This window comes from Podarcis melisellensis, assembly GCF_964234715.1.
Source record: "Podarcis melisellensis genome assembly, chromosome: 1".
Classification (NCBI taxonomy): Eukaryota; Metazoa; Chordata; class Lepidosauria; order Squamata; family Lacertidae; genus Podarcis; species Podarcis melisellensis.
The window spans coordinates 17213713-17238651 of record NC_138528.1 but is presented as its reverse complement, the minus strand read 5'-3'; the positions used below and the strand labels follow the sequence as shown (position 1 = coordinate 17238651).

Here is a 24939-nt window from a genome sequence, read left to right as displayed (position 1 = left end):
GACTGAACTGGGACTGAGAGTCAATAATAATAATAATAATAATAATAATAATAATAATAATAATAATAATTTATACCCCGCCCATCTGGCTGGGTTCCCTAAACAGGGCTGCCTTCAGATGTCTTCTTAAAGTCTGGTAGTTGTTCTTCTCTTTGACATCTGGTGGGAGGGCGTTCCACAGGGCGGGTGCCAAGGTGGAAGGAAGGATGCGCTTCCAACCCCACGCCCCGGGAAACTGCTGAATGGAGAATTCGGTCCTGCAACTCGTTTAGGATTTCCTCTCGTGATTTAGGGCGGCCTCTTTACGCAAAGGACCCTCCTGCTCCAGCGTGCGCCCTCCCACATCAGAAGGGCTCTTCTCCTTGCCAAAGCAAAAGAGGAGCGAGGCCATCAGACGGCGGTATTGAGGCGGCTGCTCTCGGAACCGCCCGGCTGCCATGGGGGCTCTAGCGGTGATCTGGGGCTTGCTGCACCCTCTGCTCGTGGCCCTCCTCGCTGTCTTTGTGTTTTATTGTTGTTACATCAAGTCAGTCCACATGAAATACGACCACATCCCCGGCCCCCCCAGGGCGAGGTAAGTGACCGGCAGGAGGAGGTGCTCGGTGGGAGGAGAGAGGGCGCATTGTGGGGGATGGGCTGCTTAGAGGAGTCCCCCAATTGGGGTCCGTGGGCTTCCTTCAGGTGGTCTGCATTTGCGTGGCTGCGTTAAAATGATCATACCGGTTTCTACCTATGCTTTTAGGGCTCCTTTTTATTTCTCTTGTTGCATAACAATTTCATTTCAAATTGCAATGCGATAAAATGAGCGGTAAAAAGAAGCAAGAAAAGTACAGTTGGAAGTTGTACAACTTCCAAAAACAGTGCGTTTAAATTGCTACAATGGGCATAAAATTAAAAACAAACAAACCAATGTGTGTTTTACCAAGACCCTAAGCAATTTCCAATTTTCATATGTTATTGGACATTGGCTGCTGTCAGTCCCAACCAACGTGGCAATGGTCAACAAGAGTGCCCTTATTTAGGGTTCCTCAGGTAGGCAATTCCACTCTCCCCACCCCACATTTTCCTCCTTTGCCAGCTGACACATCTGGCTACAGAACATGATGGATTTTCATTAGGCTAGTTGTGTGTGTATGTGTTGAAACGGGTCTATTTAGGTTGGCTTTCCCACCTCCAGGATTGTGGCCGCATCCACACCATGCATTTAAAGCAATGTTCCATTCCCTAAAGAATCATGGGAACTAGTTTGTTAAGGATTCTGGGAATTGCAGCTGTGCATTCCCAGAAGTCTTTGGGGGAAGCCGTGTGCTTTCAACATGTGCTCAACACATGGTGTGGACCGTGACCCTAACGGTAGGGCCGGCCCTGTTTCCCTGTCTACAGTCACTAGTGAAGCATAGTGATTTACGGTGTGAACTACAAGCTGGGAAGTTCTGGCGCCTTTGGGCCAGTCACTATCCTGTCAGGCTCAGCCCCGTATTTGCAATAAAAGAATAAGAGTCCTGGCCTATCATACTGGTTTGTTGCAAGGATTGCTGACACAGAACTTCTCCAGCCCATGCATGAATGACCCCAGCAATACACAGGAGGGGGGAAAAACAACACACCATTCCTCCTCCTCATGCTCTGTGTGCATGCATTTTTTAAAAAATAGTTTTTATTGGAAATTTCAACATAACAATTTATCAAAAACATATCATCCTCATTCCCCCCCTCCCCTGTGTGCATGCATTTTGAGTCTCTGATAGTTTCTGGGGATACATGTTCTTTTGTGGATGTTTTGATGGCCCCTGGGGATACATATCTTTACTGTGGCTTTCTCAGTGTGTATATAGCTTCCCTTGGGTCATTATGTTCCTTGTTATAAGACATGCATTTTATTGCGAAATTGGTTGTTGAGGTCGCATAGGAATTCCTGCTTACTTTGACCTTGGTGTTCGACTACTGTAAGGAGCCCCTAAGGTCATGCCTGACTTATCTTAACATTGCAGCTTTTTCTTCGGTCACCTGCCACTCGTTTGGGGAATGATTAAAAAGCAGGAAAATTATTACGATCTCTTTAAGCAGTGGTAAGTTATTTTGCGTATTCAGACAGCTCGAAATGAGAGGCTGGGCACTGCATTTACTAGACCAATGTACCGTAGTTAAGACTGCTGGCTGATTTATTTTTCCAGTCCCTCTTTTTAGTTTCCAATTTCCTGTTTGTTTTTGGGGGTGCTTTTTAAAGATGCACTAGAATTGCTATTCAGGGTCCTCCCCTGAGCCTTTAGTTAAAAGCTAAACCTCTCATTAGTGCTTGCGGGTCTGCATCTTGGCTGTGCACAGATACGTAAGTACATGGTAAACCATATAAGACACCATGTAGCACACAGTCTGACAACTCACACGCTCAGGGGTGGACCACGGACTGTTCAGTTTTGCTGTCTGAGGTGAAAGGGGAAGGCATGAGCTGCCTACTGCCCAATGTCCACATTCCCTTGTTGCCCCAGCCAAAGCCTCTCTTACTGGCGTTGCAAAACTGAGGCTCTTGGGTTCTTGCAAGAAGCCTCTGTTGCACAATCTCGCTAGAACCTGGAAGCAGCAGCAGCTGCTTCTCCTTTCTCCTCTGGTGGTGACGGCAGCAGGAGCGCATCCCTGGGTTCTTATTCAATGGTCACTTTTTGTCTTCATAGGGCTGAGGAATATGGACCAGTCCTGCGTTTAAATGCCTTTCACAAAGTTGCATTATTAGTATCAGCCCCTGAAGGAGTAAAGGTATGCTATGAAACATTATCTCTCCCAAGACTGAAAGCGAACATAATATAAAAAGAGAAAATGGAGCCCATTTTCACAACTGAAACGGCAGATGTGCAAAAGAGCAAATCAAATGCTATTTTGGGTATTGGAACTGTCCGTTCCTCACAAGCTTCCGTCAGGCTGTCCACTGTTTTTTTTCAAAAAGGCAAAAAAAAAATGTTTTTAAAGCACAGCACGAACATTTATGCATTCTTCCCTTTTAATTGTGTTTTCATTTTTTAAAGTAGCATTTTTATCCAATTCAAAATTATTCTAGGGGTGGCTGGCTCTTCTGAGTGGAGTGGGGGGACATCAGCTAGTCAGAACTGTGTACAATTTCTGCTTTAAACTTGTAGAACAATCTACAAGTACGTCTCCACAGGAGAGGAATAGGTATGTTTTGACTAAGTTCAGAGAAAGTGCTTCCAGTTTAGGCCCTCACTATCCTAAAAATAACTACAATATTTTATATTTTAATGAAATGCAATTTTTGGCGATCACTCGTAAGATTGTCTTCCATAAACACAATATTAACAATGAGTCCATAAGTGACTGTGGAGGCCAATTCTGGATCCACACGTCCTTCCACAGTGGGGACATTGGGTTCCAGGTGGGAGTTGATTACGGTGAGGGTTTGCCAAGTGTGCCTTCCTCTTAGTGCGTTTCTCCCTTGCATCCTGAATTCAAGTGTCTTCAAAGCCCATGATATCTTTGTTAAAGGCTGTTCTCCAATTGGAGTGCTTGCAGGCAAGTGTTTCCCAATGCAATACAAGCAAATCCCCTATTTCCGCGGGGGTTGTGTTCCAGGTCAAAGTGTGCATTGGCCAAGCACACAGAAGCCTGTCTCATTCCGTCCCCATTCCTCCCTCTTCCGGGTCCAAAAGGACCCATTCATAACGGTTGCATGCCAGTTGCCCATGCCTAAAATGGTTGCTACCTGTACAATACAATAATATTGCATGTAACCTAAATAGGAAGTGTATTCCTCTCTCTGAAATGGTAGTATCTGAGAAAACAATGCCATGCTGGCTGGCGCTAATGGGAACTGGAGTCCAACAAGCTCTGGAGAGCCATAGCTTGGCCATTTTAAAGCTAATCTAGATGGGATTGCATCAACCCTGTCTCAAACTGAAGCTAAACCAAAGGCTAGCATTCTTGACACTAATTGTTTGTTTTTTAAAATATCCCCTTGAAAAGCTTTATATCTTTTCCCATTGTTTTTTTGTCTGTGTGATAGTACTTTATATAACATTAAAGGTACGTACTGGAACACTGACTGAACAGATTTCATCTTAGGTGTACTTGACATCACCAGAATACCCAAAGGACCCCATGGTATACCGTGGTCTTCATGATATGTATGGCGTAAGGTAAGTAACATATGGGGTAAAGGTAAAGGGACCCCTGACCATTAGGTCCAGTCCTGACCAACTCTGGGGTTGCGGCACTCATCTCGATTATTGGCCGAGGGAGCCTGCGTGCAGCTTCCGGATCATGTGGCCAGCATGACTAAGCCGCTTCTGGTGAACCAGAGCAGCACATGGAAACGCCGTTTACCTTCCCGCCGGAGCAGTACTTATTTATCCACTTGCACTTTGACATGCTTTCGAACTGCTAGGTTGGAAGGAGCAGGGACCGAGCAACGGGAGCTCACCCCGTCGCGGGGATTCGAACCGCCAACCTTCTGATCAGCAAGTCCTAGGCTCTGTGGTTTAATCCACAGCGCCTTAGCATATGGGGTAAAACAATGCAATAATCAGCCAAGGCTATCTGTTTTCAAAAAGTGAGTCAAAGCTACTAGCACAAGGTTAACATGAAACACTCTTGCTTAATTCAGATACTGTATCAGGCTGCAATAAAAATTACTAGGAATTGGGAAGGCAAGCCAGCATGAGCCTGTGGCATGTTTATCATCCTCATACACACCTTGAATAGCTATCAGAACCAAGTTTAAAAAAAGACCCAGCAAAAGAAGAATGGGTATATGCAGAAATGGCAAAACTTACCGGAAGAATAAGAAATCAAGATAACAAACTTTTTATAAAAGAATGGAAATGGTTTATTGAATATTTACAGATAAATTGCAAACAAAGTCTTCGGCAGGTTTATTGCAATAACATGCAGTTTCATAAGAGTATGTATTTGAAGAAGTTACAGTGGTACCTCGGGTTACATACGCTTCAGGTTACAGACGCTTCAGGTTGCAGTCTCCGCTAACCCAGAAATAGTACCTTGGGTTAAGAACTTGGCCCCAGGATGAGAACAGAAATTGTGCCGTCACGGCGCAGCGGCAGCAGGAGACCCCATTAGCTAAATTGGTGCTTCAGGTTAAGAACAGTTTCAAGTTAAGAACGGACCTCCGGAATGAATTAAGTACTTAACCCGAGGTACCACTGTAATTTGGATCTGCAGCAGATATAAAAAATTTAAGGAACCGCAGAAAGAGGGGGAAGGAAGTCAAGTTTTGAAATGTTGAAATGACTGTATCAGTGAAATGTATTAAAAAAAATGTTTAAAAAAAGAACCAAGTTAAACAAACAAACAAACAAACAACCCCATGGCCTTTAGAAGCAAACTAGAGCATTCCCAGAGGGGGAGAGGACCATGACCTCTGAACCAGGCATAAAATAATGCTATTTTTCTGTTGCTGCCTTTTTCAGATTTCTAGGGCAGGGCTTGTCAGCTGTTCCTGACTACAACCATTGGCACAACCAGAGGAGAATCATGGACCCGGCCTTCAAGCCAACGTGAGGCAAAAACAATTCTTTGAAATAGGCTGCCTGTTTCTCTTCAGGAGATTCCGTTGGCCTCAGTCTGACTTGCTAAACGTACAGCCCATTCTGAACGGGTTTACTGTGAGAAGCAAATCTTCCCTTCGGTTCAGTGTTCCTTTGTTCCTTGTGACAATGTCCAGAGACTTTTTTTGTTACATCCTTGTAACAAAGGATCCTTGTAAGAAAGGATTGGGATCCAAACCCAGCGCAGGGTGGGCCCGTTCTGAGGGGGGAAAGCAGCAGGTGGTCACGGTGGCACTCCAAAAACTGTGTTTGTTGACTTGTGTAAAATAACGGTAGAATGTACTATGTGGATCAGGATTAATTTCATTCTAAAGTTGGTGTAACTGAAAGCCCGAGGGCTATCTATCGCAAGTGACTGTCAGGGGAAAAAACAGCCCCAATGCATGTTTTCCAGAGATAAATCATTTCAGTTGATGCTGTGTCATGCTAATGTGCAAGAGTTATAGCACAGTTTTATGAAAGAGCAGCCTCTTAGCCATAGCTGTCAACTTTTCCCTTTTCTTTTCCCTTTCCCTTTTCTTTTCCCTTTTCTTGCAAGGAATCCTATTCGGAATAAGGGAATTTCCCTTAAAAAATGGGAAACGTTGACAGCTATGCTCTTGGCAGGGTGGTTCCCTGGAACATTCTCCCCTCATAAGCTTTATTTATTTCATTCCATTTACGAATTGCGTCCAAAGAAATATTTCAAAGCAAATTAACCATAAAAACAATCACAACAATTTGTTGTATAAAAGCAGTTAAAACTATTTTACACGGTAAAGCTGTTTCATTATTAAGAACAACTTCAAATCTGCACTGTGAGGAAAAAAATATCACATTAAAATGCGCTTTAAGCCAATATGGGCAGCACCTGTCTAATCCGTAATGGAAGGGAGTTCCAAAATGTACACTGTAATAAAGTACCCTCTGTGTCCATGCCTCTATGTGTTGATAGTGCTGTTGTAATTCTTCTGAAAGTGCTGAGGGCCTTCTAAACTCTTTAGACATTATGGATTGTGCCGTTCTGTTTGCAGCCTTTGTGTCTCTGCTTGATCGTCTCTCTGTTTGTTTCCATGTATGAAGCTTGAACCTGGAAGTCTTGTCTCAGGACCACTGCACAGTCCCTGTCTGAAACACTTCTTAAAATTAAGTGACCATAATTACCCATAATGCCAAACACAGATGGACTCATAGCTATAGTCTGGAAGCGAGAGGGCCAACTGAAACAAAGGTAGCACATTCTGCATGTACGTGAGACTCCCTTGATAATTCAGGAATGTATTACTTTGTTAACTGAGAAACAAATAAAACCAAGAAATGGCTTATTAAGTACCAGTGAGTTTCTAGGAACAATTAAATGCATTTCCTGTATTGCATTTCCTGCAGTGCAGGGGGTTGATTAGATGACTCCAACTCTACAATTCCATAATTTTATGAAATTTATTGAGCGCTGATTGGTGAAAAAGGAGGAGGGAATTGAGTTGCCTGAGCACCCCTCAGTTTATTACGTCTGGTGGAGATATTAGAGGTTCTCTTTCCCCCTGCTATATTGAGAAGTTTCAGGCAAGAGGAAAGAATTAGGATACAATTTCGCTTTCTGGCTCACCAGACCTTCTCTCCTTTCCCTGCCCCTAAATCTCTCAAGTGCTCAGATTTACTAGTCTCAGTGTCAGGATCGTTAGCAATTAATTGCACGGTGTAGGATGGTTTCAGGACGATGGAGGAGTGTCATTTTTTTCCTTCCCACCCCCCTTGTGAAAAACTCTATGAGCTACAAATCAATGGCAGGGAAAAGGCTCAGGAATGTGTGTTTCGGTCAGGGCCGGATTTTGGTTTGATGAGGCCCTAAGCTACTGGAGGTAATGGGGCCCTTTATATGTCCAGCTGTCCTTTGTCAACAACAAATTTTCGCTGTTTTTTTGTGTTGAATATTTGCTATATGGTAATTTATGGACCTAATAGGTATCCAAAGCCATTTGCAAATAACAAAATAGAAACATACACAACACAAAACACTGTTGCTGTATGTAGGTTTTATTTTATTTGTTTTTTATCTTATATTTTGGAAATGTACATCCAGTTTTTTCCCCTTTAAATTTCTTTGGGGCCCCCAAGAGAGTGAGGTCCTAAGTTATAGCTTGTTTAGCTTATACGTAAATTGGGCACTGCTCTCGGTATATACACAGTGGTACCTCGGGTTACATACGCTTCAGGTTACAGACCCAGAAATAGTGTTTCAGGTTAAGAACTTTGCTTCAGGATGAGAACAGAAATCGGGCTCCGGTGCCACGGCAGCAGCAGGAGGCCCCATTAGCTAAAGTGGTACTTCAGGTTAAGAACAGTTTCTGGTTAAGAACAGAACTCCAGAACAAATTAAGTACTTAACCTGAGGTACCACTGTATTCTCCTGCTCTGAAGGGTAAGACCTTAACCAATGGCTTTAAGTTACAAGAAAGGCAATTCCAACTAAACATCAGGAAGAACTTTCTAACAGTAAGACCTGTTAATCAGTGGAACAGACACCCACGAGAGGTGGTGGAGTCTCCTTCCTTGGGGGTTTTAAAGCAGAGGTTGGATGGTCATCTGTCATGGATGCTTTAACTGAGATTCCTTCCTTGCAGGTAGTCGGACTAGATGGCCCTTTGGCCCCCTTCTATGGGTTCTATGGGTGGGAGGGCTAAGGGATATCCTTCTTCATATTGCCTTCACCAGATCTGTTTTGTACAGAATGTACAGTGTGTTAACATGTGTGTGCTTGTACTCCTAAGTGTCGTGTGTGTGTGTGTGTGTGTGTGTGTGTGTGTAGGAAGGTATGTGGATGTGCATACTTGGGGAAAACTTGTGCATGCATTTTGTTCACAATGGATGGCTCCAGCTTGCAATTATATTTTTGTTTCATTGACATTTGTATCACTTTTTTGATTGCCCAGTTACTTGATGGGGTTGATGGGAACTTTTAATGAAGTAGCAGAAGAGCTTATGGAGGTGTTGGAGAAAAAAGGCACTGGAGCAAATGGAGTGGATGTGATGAGCCTGCTGAGACGCGTGACGTTGGACATCATTGCAAAGGTACTCGCCGGATGAATTTCTCATTTACATTAAGGAGCAGGGGACGCCTCTTAACGCAGATGCCGACACACTGGGCCACAGCCAAACACAAAGTGCAAAGCGTAAGTTTAATAAAGGAATGCAAGAGGAAAGGGCTGAGAATCCTTCGGATATCCTGGCCCCAGATTGTTTAGGTTATTAATGATCAAAACCTGAACTTTGGAGGCCCTCCTCTTAGCAAATGGAACCACCTGTCTCTTCTGCAAAATCAGGGAATGTAACGGCCTCAGTTGGCATGAAAGAGAACTGACAGCTCTAAGTAACACTCAGAACTTTGACAAACCTTCTATTTTTTCTTAATGTTCATCAGGTGGCTTTTGGCCTAGAATTGAAGAGCTTGCATGATGACCAGACTCCTTTCCCTCATGCTATGCTTATGGTTACAAAAGGACTGAGCACTTCCCGCATTCCTTTTTTTGAGGTCAGTGCAGGCTTTTCTCAAACACTCTCCCTGTCCGATGCTGAAGTTATTGCCTCCCAAGCTAATTCAGAATGGGGGGGGGAGGGGGTAATGTGAAATTCTGAGATTGGACCTCTTTTGCAGGAGTGGTTGTAAGTTCCAGGAGTCTCAAAATGGGGACCGTGACATTGGGACCCTAGTATCTTGGACGATAACACTATGAAACCTTCCTTTTGCTTCTTAATTTTTCATTTCACTTTTAATTTGTAAAGCCCCTTTCTATATTGCTATACACAAGGCAGTTTACAAGCTGAGAAGGCAACAAAATATTCAACAGAGATCACACACCATCTAACAAGCTGATTCAATACAAAGAAGTCATAATAAAAAAATAACTTTGAAAATAAGCAACTTATATCAAATAAAGTAATATTCAATAATCCCATAATAGTAAACAACGAAATTGAACACCAGCAAATAATAATTAACCAGAAATTCAATCTTAACACTTACAATAAATCATTACTAAACTATAATTAAGAAAAATAGCAGCAAGGCATCATGCATAAAATGCCAAAATACATACAAAACCATGTAATTTATTTTTCTATTAATGTAAATAAAATCCCTGAACTCTTCCTGTGCTGTGTTTATGTTTTATGCTGGCATTCTCATGACAATGCCTATTATTTGTGCAGTATTTGCCATGGAACAGGAAAGTAGTTAAAGAGATTCAGGAAAGCGTAAGGTTGCTGCGAAATACTGGAAAGGAGTGCATTGACCAGAGGCAGAAGGCCATGAAGAATGGAGAAGAGATCCCATTGGATATTCTCACTCAGATACTGAAAATGCAAGGTAATATACACAATGTAAGATAGTCTTAAGCAGTTCCAATTATGAAATGCTCTGGGGTTGCTTTGCTGTAGCCCCTAGGGTATTGGGATCCAGATTTTTTTTGTTTGTTGTTTAGTCGTGTCCGACTTTTCATGACCCCATGGACAAGAGCATGCCTGGCACTCCTGTCTTCCACTGCCTCCCGCAGTTTGGTCAAACTCATGCTGGTAGCTTCGAGAACACTGTCCAACCATCTCGTCCTCTGTTGTCCCCTTCTCCTTGGGCCCTCTATCTTTCCCAACATCAGGGTCTTTTCCAGGGAGTCTTCTCTTCTCATGAGGTGGCCAAAGTATTGGAGCCTCAGCTTCAGGATCTGTCCTTCCAGTGAGCACTCAGGGCTGATTTCCTTAAGAATGGATAGGTTTGATCTTCGATATAGTGGTTCTTAATAAGCAGGACTATTTATTGCATAATTCTGGTATTTCTGATGAGGTGGGGGGGTTGTTGTTGTTGTTTTAGGTGTGTTTTTTTGGTTCCTGCGACGTTTGCTTGACTATTGAGGTCACATCTCCCCATCTACATAATATCTATATTGCATTTTTGGAATGTCTTGGAATTTGCCCACCTTCAAAGAGGTGTCTCAACCTTGTGCTTTACTGTCTGTCTCGACAGATCAGGAAGGGAACTATGACGAAGAAAATTTGCTGGACAATTTTGTCAACTTCTTCTTTGCAGGTTGGTAGATGTTTTGCTTTTTGAAATGAAATATACAATCACCCCCCCATGGACCGAGCAAGTTCTGCAGGCAGAAATGGGCTTTTTACATGTCCAACCAATGTATATGCCGATTAGTTGCCTTTTCATCTGCAGTGTGGGCCCTCTATTTGTGGGCTGCGTTTTCAGACAGATCACACACAAAGCAGTTCATAAAACATTCACTTGGGCCCAATTGAACTAGCTGGATTACACTGAGCAGCTACTTTCCCTAGATGGGGGAACCTTCAGTCTACAGGTCAATATTGACACACCAAGTGGTCTAATTTGGCCTGTGCAGCCATTTTGCCCAGACAGCGCCCATCTCTCCATGAGTTGTCCTAACTAGTGACATAACCTGATGGCTGGGAGGACAGAGTTGTTACATCCTGCACTGGTTGTGCACCTTGTTCCTAGCAAGGAACAGGATCATGCAGGCAAGGCAGCAGGGTTTAATCCCTGCTCATCAACTGATGAGCAGGAATCAAAACTCTTTGCATTTATTTGCTAAGTGAATGTGTGCGCCCATGGTGGGAAGGGTGGTGGCCACAGCTGGAGAGCCACCCCAACCATCAATGCTGCCGCCTACCTTATTGCTTAAATGAGAAGCAGAGCTGTTTCAAAGAGTGCACTGAGCTCTTAAGAAAAGAGTAGCATTTTATTCCAACTACAACATAGCCAGAAGATAGCTGACTTGAGAGGTAAATAGCGAGGAACACTTCCACACCAAACTACTCAAGTTTCTGAAATTGTGATGTTTAGTTTTATTCCTATCTCCCTGCCCTACCCAATTAGATTCTCTATCCTGCAGGTCATGAAACCACTGCTAATCTGTTGTCATTCACCATAATGGAGTTGGGACGGCACCCTGAGATTGTTGCAAAGTAGGTAAACAGCCTTGTCTACTTCGTCTCCTTTTCATTGTTTCCTTAACGTGTCTGTGATTATAGTTTCAGCAGATTGCAATGTCTTGTTTTTATTTTTTTAAAGGTTTCTGACTTGTGGGGCTGTGCAGAGGAGAATAGTTCACACCATGTTGTTGTTGTTGTTGTTGTTTTGTACATAGGAATAGTCCTGGCCATGTTTAAATACTTGTTCATATGGACACCTGGAATGTATGGACCAGGTCATGGTTATCGTCATCTGCAATTAATCACAGTAATACCTTTTCCCAGCCTTTACACTACAGTCTTGAGAATGGCTATTGACTTTGCATCTGATATTGCTTTGTTTTATCCATGCTAACTTTTATCCATATGAGCAAGTATCAAAAGATGGTTGGGACCATTTGTACAAAAATGACCCCTAAGACCTTGCATACTCAAAACAGTACAATCACCATCCCCAGATACTCTGGGCTGCTTCCAGCAAAATATAAAAAAATAATATGTCAAACATTAAAAACTTCCCGATGCAGGGCTGCCTTCAGATATCTTCTAAAAGTTGCGTAGTTTTTTATCTTTTAAAGCACAGTTACCATTTGCCCATCCGATTCCCGTGATTATATGAATGTTTATTGCCTCCAGATAGCTATTTTCCTTGTAAGAAAGGAACAGCTGCTGATAATATCAATTGCAAGAAAATATGAGTAGTCTCTTTTAAAAGATATAGCCGATATTATGCAGCAGTCCAGTTCATTTTTAGACTACTGTATCTGTCTGTCTGTCTACCTGGCGACCATTCTTTCCCCAGTTAAACTCTTGCAAGCGGGGAGTGAAACGTATGTTTTTACTGAATCTGCTAAGGGCTCTTCCAAAATGACTCTACCACTCTACAAATGTAAGCCGTGTCTTCACCTTAAGTGTAGTCCCTTGGACCTCAGTCCATCAGTCCATTCACAGTGGAACCATTGACCATTTTGCCAATGTAAGGACAATAAATCCTGATCTTTTCAAATACAGAAATCTTACCTTTTAGCAGAAATGATCAGTGGTCATTATTTGACTAAAGATTCTCCTGTTTTTCCTTCTTAGGCTTCAGGAGGAAGTAGACAAGGTCATTGGTATGAACAGAGACGTTGTCTATGAAGATCTTGGGAATCTCAAATACTTATCACAGGTACAAGTGAATAACAAAGCCACAGATAACCTAGAGCTCTTCCGCATAGTCCTTGCTATGCCTTAGGGCAGCTGGAAAGAATAACAAGTTGGTTTCCAAATGAAACTTAAAGCCTAGTTCTTGGTATCTTTCTAAGCAAAAGATGTCTCAAATATGGTAAGGAAGATGTTCCAGGATTCTTGCAGAGAAATCTAATAAGAACCTGTAACTGTTGTGTGAAATCTGAGCAGCAATGTTAACACAATGTGATACCTCTTATTAGTCAAAATTTTCAGTGTGGCTATGTGGGGCTTCCCTTGAGGCTAGCCTGGGAACTGGCGCAGAATTGGGCAGTTAGGTTGCTGAATGACATTCAAATGACATTCAAGGTGTGACTGAGATGAAAAGTTGAGATGCATATATTGTTCCACACCACTCCTAGCTTGGTTATCAGTGTGAGATTCCAAGGGTTGCAGGCGCTCTTTGACCCAGTGTCTATGTTTCCTTTTGGACAATGAGGCACAGCGGAAACTGTGGCGTCATTATGATATATGGTTTATTTACACAAATATACAACCTGAGTCTACCATGGAGGGATTTCCAGCATTACATTCCAAGAGATTCTGGCTTCTGCCCTAGTCACAACATTGGATTCAAAACGGAGATCAGCATGATGATTTGACTCTCTCACCAGCACACCACTTATAACTCTGCTCCTTTACTCCTTACTGCCATTCTAAACTCTAACATCCCCTAAAATACTGGCATTGTCTTTTAAACTAAACCCTCCGTTGAGGACCAAACCCACACACCTGGAAATGAGATTTGCCCTTCATCCTTTGTGTCACCTAAATGGCCCATCCCCAGGCTAACACTCAAAAGGAAATTACCTGCTTTTACGCTTGACTTAATTACCGTAAATGATTAACAAGGTCTAGCACATGGTTTAAATCAGTTTCCCATCATCCCTCACTAGCAGAACCAGTGGTTAGGGATGATGGAAACTGTAGTCCAAAAACAGCTGGATACCCAAGTTTGACAAACCCTGGTAAATACACACTGGGTCTGGCCACCACATAGTTAAGCAGACAATTAAGAAAAATTGTTCCATAGTAGTCATCTGGTAAAGGTAAAGGTAAAGGTACCCCTGCCCGTACGGGCCAGTCTTGACAGACTCTGGGGTTGTGCGCCCATCTCACTTAAGAGGCCAGGGGCCAGCGCTGTCCGGAGACACTTCCGGGTCACGTGGCCAGCGTGACATCGCTGCTCTGGCGAGCCAGAGCTGCACACGGAAACGCCGTTTACCTTCCCGCTGGTAAGCGGTCCCTATTTATCTACTTGCACTCGGAGGTGCTTTCGAACTGCTAGGTTGGCAGGCGCTGGGACCGAGCAGCGGGAGCGCACCCCGCAGCAGGGATTCGAACCGCCGACCTTTCGATCAGCAAGTCCTAGGCGCTGAGGCTTTAACCCACAGCGCCACCTGTGTCCCTAGTCATCTGGTAATCCATGTTAATTTTTCAATTTTTTTTATTTTAAGTTTTGTAAACTACTTCCAAACAAAACAAAACAAAACGGCGGTCAACAAGTATGTCTTATAAATATATAAATCAATTTTCAACCTCTCAGGTTCTCAAAGAAGTCTTGCGGTTGTATCCGCCGGCTGCAGCCACTCTGCGCTTGTCGGGAAAGGAAAATGTCATAGAAGGAATCAGAATTCCAGAAAACACCTCCCTGATTGTGAGTATGTTGAATGGATATGGCTATGAGTGGTTATCTCGAACACAATGGCCTTCAATACCAAACCTGTCTAATGGCATCACTGATACCTTCTCTGTATTAAAAGAACAACACTGGTTGTTCCATTTTATTCTTAGGATATATGCATGTCATATCTCGGTAGAATGGTGATGGTCAGGCAATAACTGTTACAGGAGTATTGTACTTGTTGGGTGTTAACTGTAGTCACTGTGGTCTGCTGGAAAGCTTCTCCTGCAAGTTAGAGCATGGGGCTCTTAATCTCATAGTCAGGGATTTTAACCCAACATTGGGCAAAAGATTCCTGCATCACAGTGGATTTGGACTGGATGACCCTCATTGTCTCTCCCAACTCTATAATACTATGATGTTTCAAAGATCTCAGAAGCCTGTTCCACAGTAACTCAGAGCAGGCCTCTCCCTGTGGCTACCCTTGTTTTGTGGAATAGCGTTCCTGCCATGATACAATGAACACCCACTACCTGAACTTTCGGGAAACAATTGATGACATTTTTGCTCCGGTGGGCTATCCCAGCTGCATGAATGGGTCTTTGCCAGGATTCAAGAAAGATAAAACACATTCAGCAAATGCCATGGATGTGATTTGAGCAGTATGGGCTTGCGTAAAAGATGAATGCCTGGGGAAATATGTCTGGATGTAATGAAAGCATTGCAATCAGCTATGCATTTGCCTCTTTTTGAAGTGTGCCTCTCCTCTTTGCAGTTCTGCACCTATGTCATGGGACGTCTGGGGAAATTTTTCCATGATCCACTTGTCTTTGACCCTGACCGTTTTAACAGAGACCAGCCAAGGTGAATGTGCTATATTGTTTATTTTTACCATGGTGTGTTTACTACTAAGAAACCCAGATTTAAAGCAATGGTTTGTTGTTGGTTTACAAATCTTAATTTGTTTTAACTGCTTTGTTTTAACCCACCTTACTTACTTACCAAGCTACAAAGGTTCAAGGCAAGAGCAACTGGAAGACTAACCAAACCAAGGTTTGTTTGTCTGCAGAACAACTCATGATCATCTCACGATTTGTTAAACAAACCATGGCTTAGTATTATATGAGAGCTAGGCTAGCAGCAGCCAACCCAGTCTTTGAGATCTGCAAGGAGGGCTTACTGATCACTGTACAGAAGCCTTAGGTCATGAACATTTCTGACATTTCTTACAAGGCCTCCTAAAACCCTAAGAATTAGCTTTTTTGGAGATTTTTTTGTTTGCTTTAATGTTATCTGCATTGCAAATTGCCCTGTGGGTTTGGCAAAGAGCCGTCTATTAATATATTAAATAAATGATAATGCATTTCATTGTAAATACTGGGATCCTGGTGAATGCTGGCATTTACTGGTAATTCTTAGGATTTTAGGAGGCCTGGTAGAAAATGTCAGAAATGTTCATGACCTAAGGCTTCTTTAAATGATCTGTACTTGTATGGCATGTGTGCATTTATTGACAGTACCTCAAAGGCTTTAATATGTAGATTTAAATGTCAGATGTTTCTGACATCTCCATGAGTTTCACAATATCTTAAGAGATACCAGTTAGTGCAACTCTTATTAAAGTTGCAAAGTGAGCAGATATAAAAAGTCGAGGTTTCTCTGAAGTCTTCAACAGCACCTAGATCTGGAGAAATTAGCACAAGGAACACTATATAGCATACAAATAAGTATTTTTCTGTCCTAATCTCTGCAGACCAAGCTGCTATTAAAGACGCAGGAATCCCAACAACTACACAGGACATGTCAACAAAACCACTTTAAGCCACTTTCTTTTATTATTATTATTATTATTATTATTATTTTAGGCATTACTATTGCTATTTCCCATTTTCCTTGGGTCCTCGTTCCTGTATCGGACAGAAATTTGCAATGGTAAGCAAGACAATTACTCTTAAAGGGGCATTTAAGGCATTTGATGCAATCTGTCCAGTGTCTGCAGCATATGGGGGGCTGTGTTAAATTTATAACAGAAATGGTAGGGTATGATAAAACAAGGGTTTATAGCAGCAGATTTTCCAACTGCACAGAGTCCAAGACATCCCAGGGACTGATCTATATTCATGGTTTTTAATGTTAAGGAAGGGGTATGCAATAATAATAATAATTTATTATTTATACCCCACCCATCTGGCTGGGTTTCCCCAGCCACTCTGTGCAGCTTCCAACAAAATATTAAAATACAATGGTCTATTAAACATTAAAAGCTTCCCTAAACAGGGCTGCCTTTAGACCACAGCACCACCCACATCCCTTTAACGTTCATAATGTGTTATTTAAATGTGACAGCAGAGGGTGATGCAGAGCAACCAGCAACAGGGAGACAGCGTTTTGACAGGTGGGTGGGTGGGGACAAACAAGGTAAAAATACTTTAATGAAAAAGTATGCCCAGTGATTTTCCAGAACGACATATCTAATATTGTTCTAATAACGTTAAACAGGTCATTGTAGATCCAGCCCAGGATTGGTTTTCTGTGTGTTACAGCAGTCACTGGTGTGGAGTACTGGCACCTGCTTTTTCTGTTGCCTATGGCAGCCATTTTGTGCTGGCACCCACCCACCACACTTTTATCAATATACTAGCTGGAGATTGTGCCCTTTTTCTACAGCTGGCGCTCTTATGTCTGTATGCTTCGTACCCACTCACCGTTTTGTTTTTGTAACAGATGGAGGCCAAAGTAGTCATGGTCAAATTTCTGCAGAGGTTTGAATTCCAGCTGGTTCAGCCACAGAGCTTCAGGGTTCGGGATGCTGGCACCCTGAGGCCTTACGATGGTATAGACTGCAGACTGAAACTACGCCATCAGTATGACTGAATGTGCTACATCGCGAAATGCGTTTCAGAATTTCTGTGGGGCCGCAGTGAAAGTGTGTTTGTGTGTGTGAAATTACTTTTAATCTCGATATATACCGATAGCAAAAGGGAAAATAATAAAAGAGTTCTGAAAACTATAGGCTTTATTTCACCCAGGTCAAAGACCCAGTTTGGCGCCCACAAACCCATGTGCATTTCCATGCACACAGGCTGGGAGCCTCAGTGCCAGGGGTCAGCAAGGAGGCCGGTCCACTGTCCCTCAGACCTTGGGGTGCAGACTATTTATTTGGGGGGGAAAGAACAAATTCCTATGCCCCACAAATAACCCAGAGATGCATTTTAAATAAAAGAACATATTCTACTCATGTAAAAACATGTTGATTCCCGGACTGTCCGCAGGCTGGATTTAGAAGGCGATTGGGCCGGATCCGGCCCCCAGGCCTTAGTTTGCCTACCCATGCTCAATGCCATGCCTCTGGAGCTTTCACCCGGGGCAAAAAACCTGGCTTGCCCCCCAATAGCTATGGCACTGACCTCCCCTTTGACATATATGAAGCAGCCACCATCACTTGTTTCAGATGTCTTGTAAAGATTTACCTTTCTGCCCACGCTTTCCTTTACCCATAAAAGTGGACTTTGTCTATGTGGTTTTTTGGTTTGTCTTGTTTTTATTTGCTCTTACTGGTTTTTATATACTGCTATTTTATTGGGGTTTAGGTAGCATTTTTGTTTGTTTGTTAATACTGTACACTGTATCACATAGTGATTTTTAAAATGTTATGCAGTTACTTTTTATTAAATGAAAAATAAAGAAAATGAAAACAATGGATAACGGCAAGGCGTTGGGTACTCTTTAAAAAGCAGTGAATGAAACACAAAAGAAAGAAAGAAAGGCAACTGTGGAAACACCCAGATCTAGAATATTGGGTATGTCAGTGTTCTCCCTTCTCACTGTACTCAAACGTCTCCCTCTTCCATTCCTCAGCTGCCTTAGGTGAGAGAGGTAAAGATGTGGAGCCCTCAAATATTTAATGGTACTTCACGCAATTCATTTCACTTCTGGTGCCTTGTGTTGTCCTCAACATAAATTCCCCGACTCGATGTAGTAATTTAGAACAAATATTTCAAATGATAAGTGAACACCCATATTGGTACAACTTCCATCAACGGAACCTTCTTTAACAAGCTAAGTGACAGGTTCTTTCTTAGGATTCTATTCATCTTTGTTTGTTGTAGACATCCACCTGTCTCAAGAAGTCACTGAAGTGACCTCCCTGGGGTGCAGCCTCGGCAGTGTGTGCGGAGTTCCTGGGCTGCTCAGATGACCTCCCTCTTGGCCTCACTGATGTGGTCCAAAGGGAAGCAGAGCAACAGGCTTAGCACTAGCTTGGCTGCAGGAGTTGCCAGGAAGGAGGTGTACAAGGTGCCACCCAACTGCCGTAAAGACTCCACTCTGGATTTGTGTTGGGTTTACTCCTTAGCCCTCTCCTCTCCCGAAGATATCCTGCAACACAGGAGGTTGGAGACCAGAGTTTTCCTTCTCCTAGATAGGCTACCTTCCCAGGTTGCCAAGCCCCATCTGCCCCTTATTTCCCTCTACAGCATGTGCAGAAACCACCTTCTTAACTGTTGGACCCACTGTTGGTCTCATCCTCTCAATGTGCCAGAGCCTCTCTTCACATGCAGGGGAAGTCCCTAACTCACCAAGGGTTTAAGGCCTATTGGCTACCCTCACCTGGTTTAGCTGTCCAGTTGAAGCTGTTCTGGGGTGTGGTTGCTGTCGCATGCCGACAGCTTCTAGAAGCCACAGGTGAGAGCCAGGTGGAAACCAAAGGTGGACAAACTACCTCAGAAGGAGCACAATGTGTCCCCCATCAGAGGTACTGTCCCTGCCTTAAAACACCATATACCCCCAATGCATCTTAAAAGGCAGAGACATCACCTTGCCGACAAAACTTCGTATAAGTTAAAGCTATGGTTTTCCCAGTAGTGATGTATGGAAGTGAGAGCAGGACCATAAAGAAGGCTGATTGCCGAAGAATTGATGCTTTTGAATTATGGTGCTGGAGGAGACTCTCGAGAGTTCCATGGACTGCAAGAAGATCAAACCTCTCCATTCTTAAGGAAATCAGCCCTGAGTGCTCACTGGAAGGACAGATCCTGAAGCTAGGGCTCCAATACTTTGGCCACCTCATGAGAAGAGAAGACTCCCTGGAAAAGACCCTGATGCTGGGAAAGATGGAGGGCACAAGGAGAAGGAGACGACAGAGGACGAGATGGCTGGACAGTGTTCTCGAAGCTACCAGCATGAGTTTGACCAAACTGCGAGAGGCAGTGGAAGATAGGAGGGCCTGGCGTGCTCTGGTCCATGGGGTCACGAAGAGTCGGACATGACTAAACAACTAAACAACAACAACAACAAAACCATGCCAGAGATGCGAAGAGCAAGGTTGAAATCTGTAGGCTGAGTCCTTTTTGCTATTACTTTCAGCTGTGTTAAAAGAAGACTTGAAAGGGAACACCATATTGAATCACGAGAGTTTTCTTCATCCGTGTTAGACAGCACACACCTATCTTTGTAGCTGTATTCTATTGCAAACTTAGGAGATGGGAAGAATTACTTTTATGCTCGACCTTTGAGCTGTATTGTTCTAATTCTCAATTACCATGATTGCCTTCCGTTGAGGTTGTATTGCACCTGGTTAATCATTTCTTAGTGACCCACCTTTGGACAGGAAAAGGGAATGAAGAAAACATAAGTGTTTTTATGGCATGGGGTAGTAACAGCCATCAACCTGCATTGCTTTAAATGAGGACTAGGCAATATCATGGAGGATAAGGTCATCAGTGGCTGCTAGCCAATTATGGCTATGTCCTACTTTTACTGTTGGAAGCATTATGCCTTGTTGGCTACCAGTTGCTGAGAGCCATAGATGGGAAGAGACCTGTTTGCGGGAATCCCATGGGCATCTGGTTGGCTCCTGCAAGACAGGATACTGGACTAGACGTGGATACTCAGTCCTCATTGGCTTGGTTGACACATTTTTCAACTTCAGCTTTCTCTCTCTCTCTCTCTCTTTTTCTTTCTTTCTTTCTTTCTTTCTTTCTTTCTTTCTTTCTTTCTTTCTTTCTTTCTTTCTTTCTTTCCCCCCAGGGGGAAGAGGGTGGTGGTGCAGACTCTCCCCCCCCTTAAAATTCTTCTTCTTCTAGCAGGGAAAGAAAGGGAGATTCCTGGTTGAGGATTTCCCCCCTTGCTTTGGGAGGTTGGGCTGGGGAGATAAGTTCCTTTGGACCTGCTCCCAAGCAAGGCGGGCACTCAGGGCTGCTCTCACCCTTTCCCCACTGTCCTCCACACTCCCCTCCTCCTCCTCAGTTGGGGCTACTGCACATGGGGAGGCAGGGAAGGTCTGGAAGCCAAGCCTTATGAGGAACGGTTGAAGGAGCTGGGTATGTTTAGCCTGGATAAGAGCAGACTGATAGGAGATACGATTGCCATCTTCAAATATCTCAAGGGCTGTCACATGGAAGAGGGGGAAAGCTTCTTTTCTCCTGCACTGAAGTAGGGTTGCCATGTCTTGAAGAGCAAGAAAGGGAAGAGCCTGAGCTGCTGCCAGCCCGAGCTGGGGAAAGAGGCTCTGAGATTCTGACTCAACATTCAGAAAAACTTTGTGACAGTAAGAGCTGTTCGGCAGTGGAACAGTCTCCCTCCTTGGAGGTTTCTAAGCAGTGGTTGGAGGGCCATCTGTCATGGATGCTTTAGCTGAGATTCCTGCATTGAAGTGGGGTTCCTTCCTATTCTATGATTCTATGTTCCGACTGGGTGCTTTGGCATTGTACCAACTCCTAAAATTAAATCCTTTGGTCTTCCGAATGGACCATCATTTGGTCCTTCTGACTCAATCTGATTGCAGGGACTGTATCTTTAAGTAAAGGTTCCTCCTACTGCATCCCAGCCTGGCTCCTCCCAAACTCAAAAGGGATTTATTGCCAAAGCAACAACTCCAGGACTCCAATCTCCAAGGCAGAATCATTCAAACTTTGGAGGCTTGGCATTCCAGCTTTGTGGCTTGAGCTCCTGGCTGTCATGGATGCGCCAGAGGTGATCTGGGGCTTGCTGCGCATTTTGCTCGTGGTGGCCCTTCTGGCTTTTGGCCTTTATTGCTGCTACATAAAATCAATCCACATGAAGTATGATCATATCCCTGGCGCCCCAAGGGTGAGGTAAGAGGCTGGCGGGGTTGTGATACTTAATGGGAGATGCCACAGGGAGGGGGCTGCTAATTCTCTTGGACCTCCGAATCGTAATGTACAAATGTGTGTCTTGTGGACAGACTTTGACAGGAGGAGGGGGCAGGGTTGGCAGGGCATTCCTGCACAGGAGGAAGGAGGTGGTGGTGGGCTTTTCGCCTCAGGTGGCAGAACATCCTGACCCTGGTGTTGCTGGTTGTAGCACCCAGTGGCGTATCGTGGGTTGTCAGCACCCGGGGCAAGGCAAGTAATTTGCGCCCCCTAACCCATGGATTTGCGCCCCCTAACCCGTGGATTTGCGCCCCCTAACCCTAACCCCCAGATGTTGCGCCCGGTGCGGCCGGCCCCCCCTGCACCCCCCACTCTACGCCACTGGTAGTATCTGGAATAATAATTTTAAAAATGAACAGGCATGCAAGTTTACGATGTCCCCTTTGTCGCAGTGGGATGGGTCATGGGCTGTTATTTCTGGGATGGGTAATGCATGTTCCTTGGAGATTGGTTTGAATGAATGAATTTTATTACAGTCACAGACCAGGATAAAAAACAACAACATATAAATAAAATAGCAGTTAGGATTTTTTAAAACCGATAATAAGGACAAAGAAACAAGCATAGGATAAAACATCTGAATAAAATACAAGATTAAACATGGATAATGGATGGATAAAAACTGATAATTAAAACAGATAAGAACTAAAAACAAATAAAAACATGCAGTTAAAACAACTGTAAGAGCGTAAGAACTAAAAGACTCGCAGTTAAAACAACTATAAGAGGCTGCAGAGTAGAAGCTTCTGAAATAGAGGACACTCTCAACATTAGAGTGCAAATATGGTTAAAACAGGCAATTAAAACAATGTACAACAATAAATTTAGAAACAATGTACAACAATAAACTATCCCGGGAGTTGACTCAGAGTCCCCCATGGAACCGAGTTTGGGGATTTTCATGCCGGACTATTTTGAGTTGGGCGATGGTCTGCGCCTACAGATCTGTACACAGAATCTGGCGACCATCCAGGTCTTCTTCTTATCTTTCCTTAACAGCAAAAGGTCAAATTTTTGCTTTTGCGGGAGGTCAGCGAGCCCCACCAGTAGGGGATCAATGAACTTACTGTGTGCCTCTTCGTAAAAGGGGCATGTAAAGAACAAGTGTTCTGGACATCCTGTCTCTCCCAATGGACAGGTGCAAAGTCTCTGGGCATAGGGGACTTTACTAAAGGCTCCATCCAGGACCGGTGAGGGAAGAGCCACGCTTCTGGCGAGTGTAAAGGCCCTTCTTGCATTTCTAGATATGAGAAAGAAGAGGTATGCTGCCTCAATTTCTCCAATTTTACAGTTGGGGCACCTTGCACAGTCCTGTTGTCTCTCGGTATCTAATATTCTTTGCCTGACCGTGGCTTTTGCCTGGCCCAAGCCCAGACTTAGAAGGGCTTCAGGGGCAAAACCCAGTTTCTGGAGGGTGTTCAGAACTGCAGTCTGCCAGCCTGACTGGAATTGATCGCAGAGGATCAGTGGGGCTATCCCTCGGGGGGAGCAGATTCAATGTCAGCCATTTGTAAATTGATGTTAATCAAATGCTAGCCTCCACTCTCATCATCCCCGTTTCCAATCTCACCCATGCGTTTGAGACACATCTGGGGACTTGGAGGAGAGCTCTAAGAAGTCTAGCTTGAACTTTCTCAAGGGGGGAGAAAGCAGAGGAAGGCGGACCCAAAAAGGAACCATACAGGAGTTGTGCCAAAGTTTTGGCCTTGTATAATTTTAGAGCTGCGGGGACGAAGAAGCCCCCTTGTGCTCTGAAGAATTTAAGAATACAATTTGCAGTTTTTTCCTGCTGAGCTCCCGATGGAGTTTATGTGTAGTTTGTTGGTTCCTGAGGCCTGTACCACCATTCCTAGATACTTGTAGTTTGTTACTTGTTCTAATTTATGGCCTTGGAGTTCCCAGCTTCTAAGCTTTGGTTTTTCCCCAAAAGTGAGTATCTTGGTGAGTATCTTTTGATAGTTGATTTTGAGACATTCAGATTGACAGTATGCTGCGAGCTTTCTTAGTACTCTTTTGAGACCAATGGGGGTTCTAGATAGAATTACCGCATCATCAGCATATAGCAGGACCAAAATATGCCGATTTGCAAGCTTCGGCGGGTGGAGTTCTGAGTCATTGAGTGCAGATACTAAGTTACTTAGATAGAAATTAAATAGTAGAGGGGCCTGACTCCTTTGAAGGTTTTAATAGGGTCCATTAGGTGTCCTAGGTGACTGCACCTGACTCTAAGAGCCGTGTTTGCGTGCAGTGCCTGAATTAAGAGCAGGAGCCTTCTATCTATATTGGTACCCTGTAGTCTGTCCCAGAGTCTGGTTCTGGAGACTGTATCAAAGGCTGCTTTTAGGTCAACGAAGGCAGCGTATAGTGAGGCCTGTTCTCCTGATTTGTATTTGCCGATGAGATGTTGTAGCGTTAGGCAGTAATCTGTCATGGACCTTCCAGGTCTGAAGCCCGCTTGTTCTATTGCCAGGATATCTTCATTCTCTAGCCATTCTGTAAACTTATTAAGGAGGTGCTTTGCGTAGAGTTTACGGATCACACTTAATAGGCTAATCGGCCCATAATTCGCTGGGTCCCCTCTGTTGCCCTTTTTATAGATTGGAACTATTATGGCTGTTCCCCATTCCCTTGGGATGCTACCAGTGTCATCTATGTAGGTGAAGAGGGTGGCTAAGAAAGGTGCCCACCAATCCGCCTGTACTTTTATCATTTCTGGCGGAATGCCGTCTGAGTCTGGGACTTTGGCCGTTTTCAGTTGGTTTATATATGATTTCACTTCAGTTACTGAAACAGGCAGCCATTTAGCCAGTTGTTCTATATTATAATTCCATAGTGGAGGTTCAGCATCCTCGTACAAAGATTGGAAGAATGAGACCCACAGGCTAGGGGGAATTTGTGAGGTTAAGGGGGAAATAGCTTTATGGGTGCCAGAAGTTACCAGTTTCCAGAATAGTGTCTGATCTTTTGCCGCACTAATTAATTCTAGCCAACATTTTCTGGTATAGGCATTCTTTTGGTGGAGTATTAGGTCTTTATACTCTTTTTTTAGGGCACGGACAGCAAGATAGGCTTGATGTCTAACAGAATTTTCGGCTGTCAGGGCAGCTTCGTAAGCATTTTGCAGGGCTTTCTTTGCCTCAAAGCAGGTGTAATCAAACCAGGGTTTATTTGATGTTATTGGTTTAGTTGGCCTTTTCTCTGTGGTTTTAAAAAGATAAGGTTTTAATTGTTGGAGCAGGCTCTCATACTTGGAAACTGGGTCCTCAGGCCTAGGATTATTCCCAAAGCCAGTTAAAATTGTACAGAGTTTTTCAGAGGTTAGATTCAGTTTGGAATCAAGTGCAGGGGTCCATTTGACTCGGCAACCAGGTCGCTCTAA

General features: G+C 43.7%; 2 protein-coding genes across 2 annotated transcripts in view; both read left to right on the top strand.

The window, feature by feature from the left end:
• Positions 1-126: 126 nt before the first annotated feature.
• LOC309370696 (cholesterol 24-hydroxylase-like) lies at positions 127-17398 on the top strand. The gene is made up of 15 exons (XM_081912697.1): positions 127-574; positions 1992-2069; positions 2673-2754; positions 4072-4145; positions 5436-5522; positions 8483-8621; positions 8971-9081; positions 9759-9915; positions 10567-10629; positions 11459-11531; positions 12621-12705; positions 14311-14421; positions 15164-15252; positions 16254-16320; positions 17113-17398. The coding sequence occupies exons 1-15, from the start codon at positions 438-440 to the stop codon at positions 17260-17262; spliced, it is 1503 nt and encodes a 500-aa protein (XP_081768823.1). The 5' UTR covers positions 127-437; the 3' UTR covers positions 17263-17398.
• Positions 17399-21294: 3896 nt separating this feature from the next.
• LOC309370691 (cholesterol 24-hydroxylase-like) overlaps positions 21295-24939 on the top strand; it is a 28400-nt gene continuing 24755 nt past the window's right edge. The window contains exon 1 of the mRNA XM_081912676.1: positions 21295-21482. Within this exon, the coding sequence (XP_081768802.1) occupies positions 21346-21482 (137 nt within the window). The 5' untranslated portion in view covers positions 21295-21345. The remainder of the gene's footprint in view (positions 21483-24939) is intronic.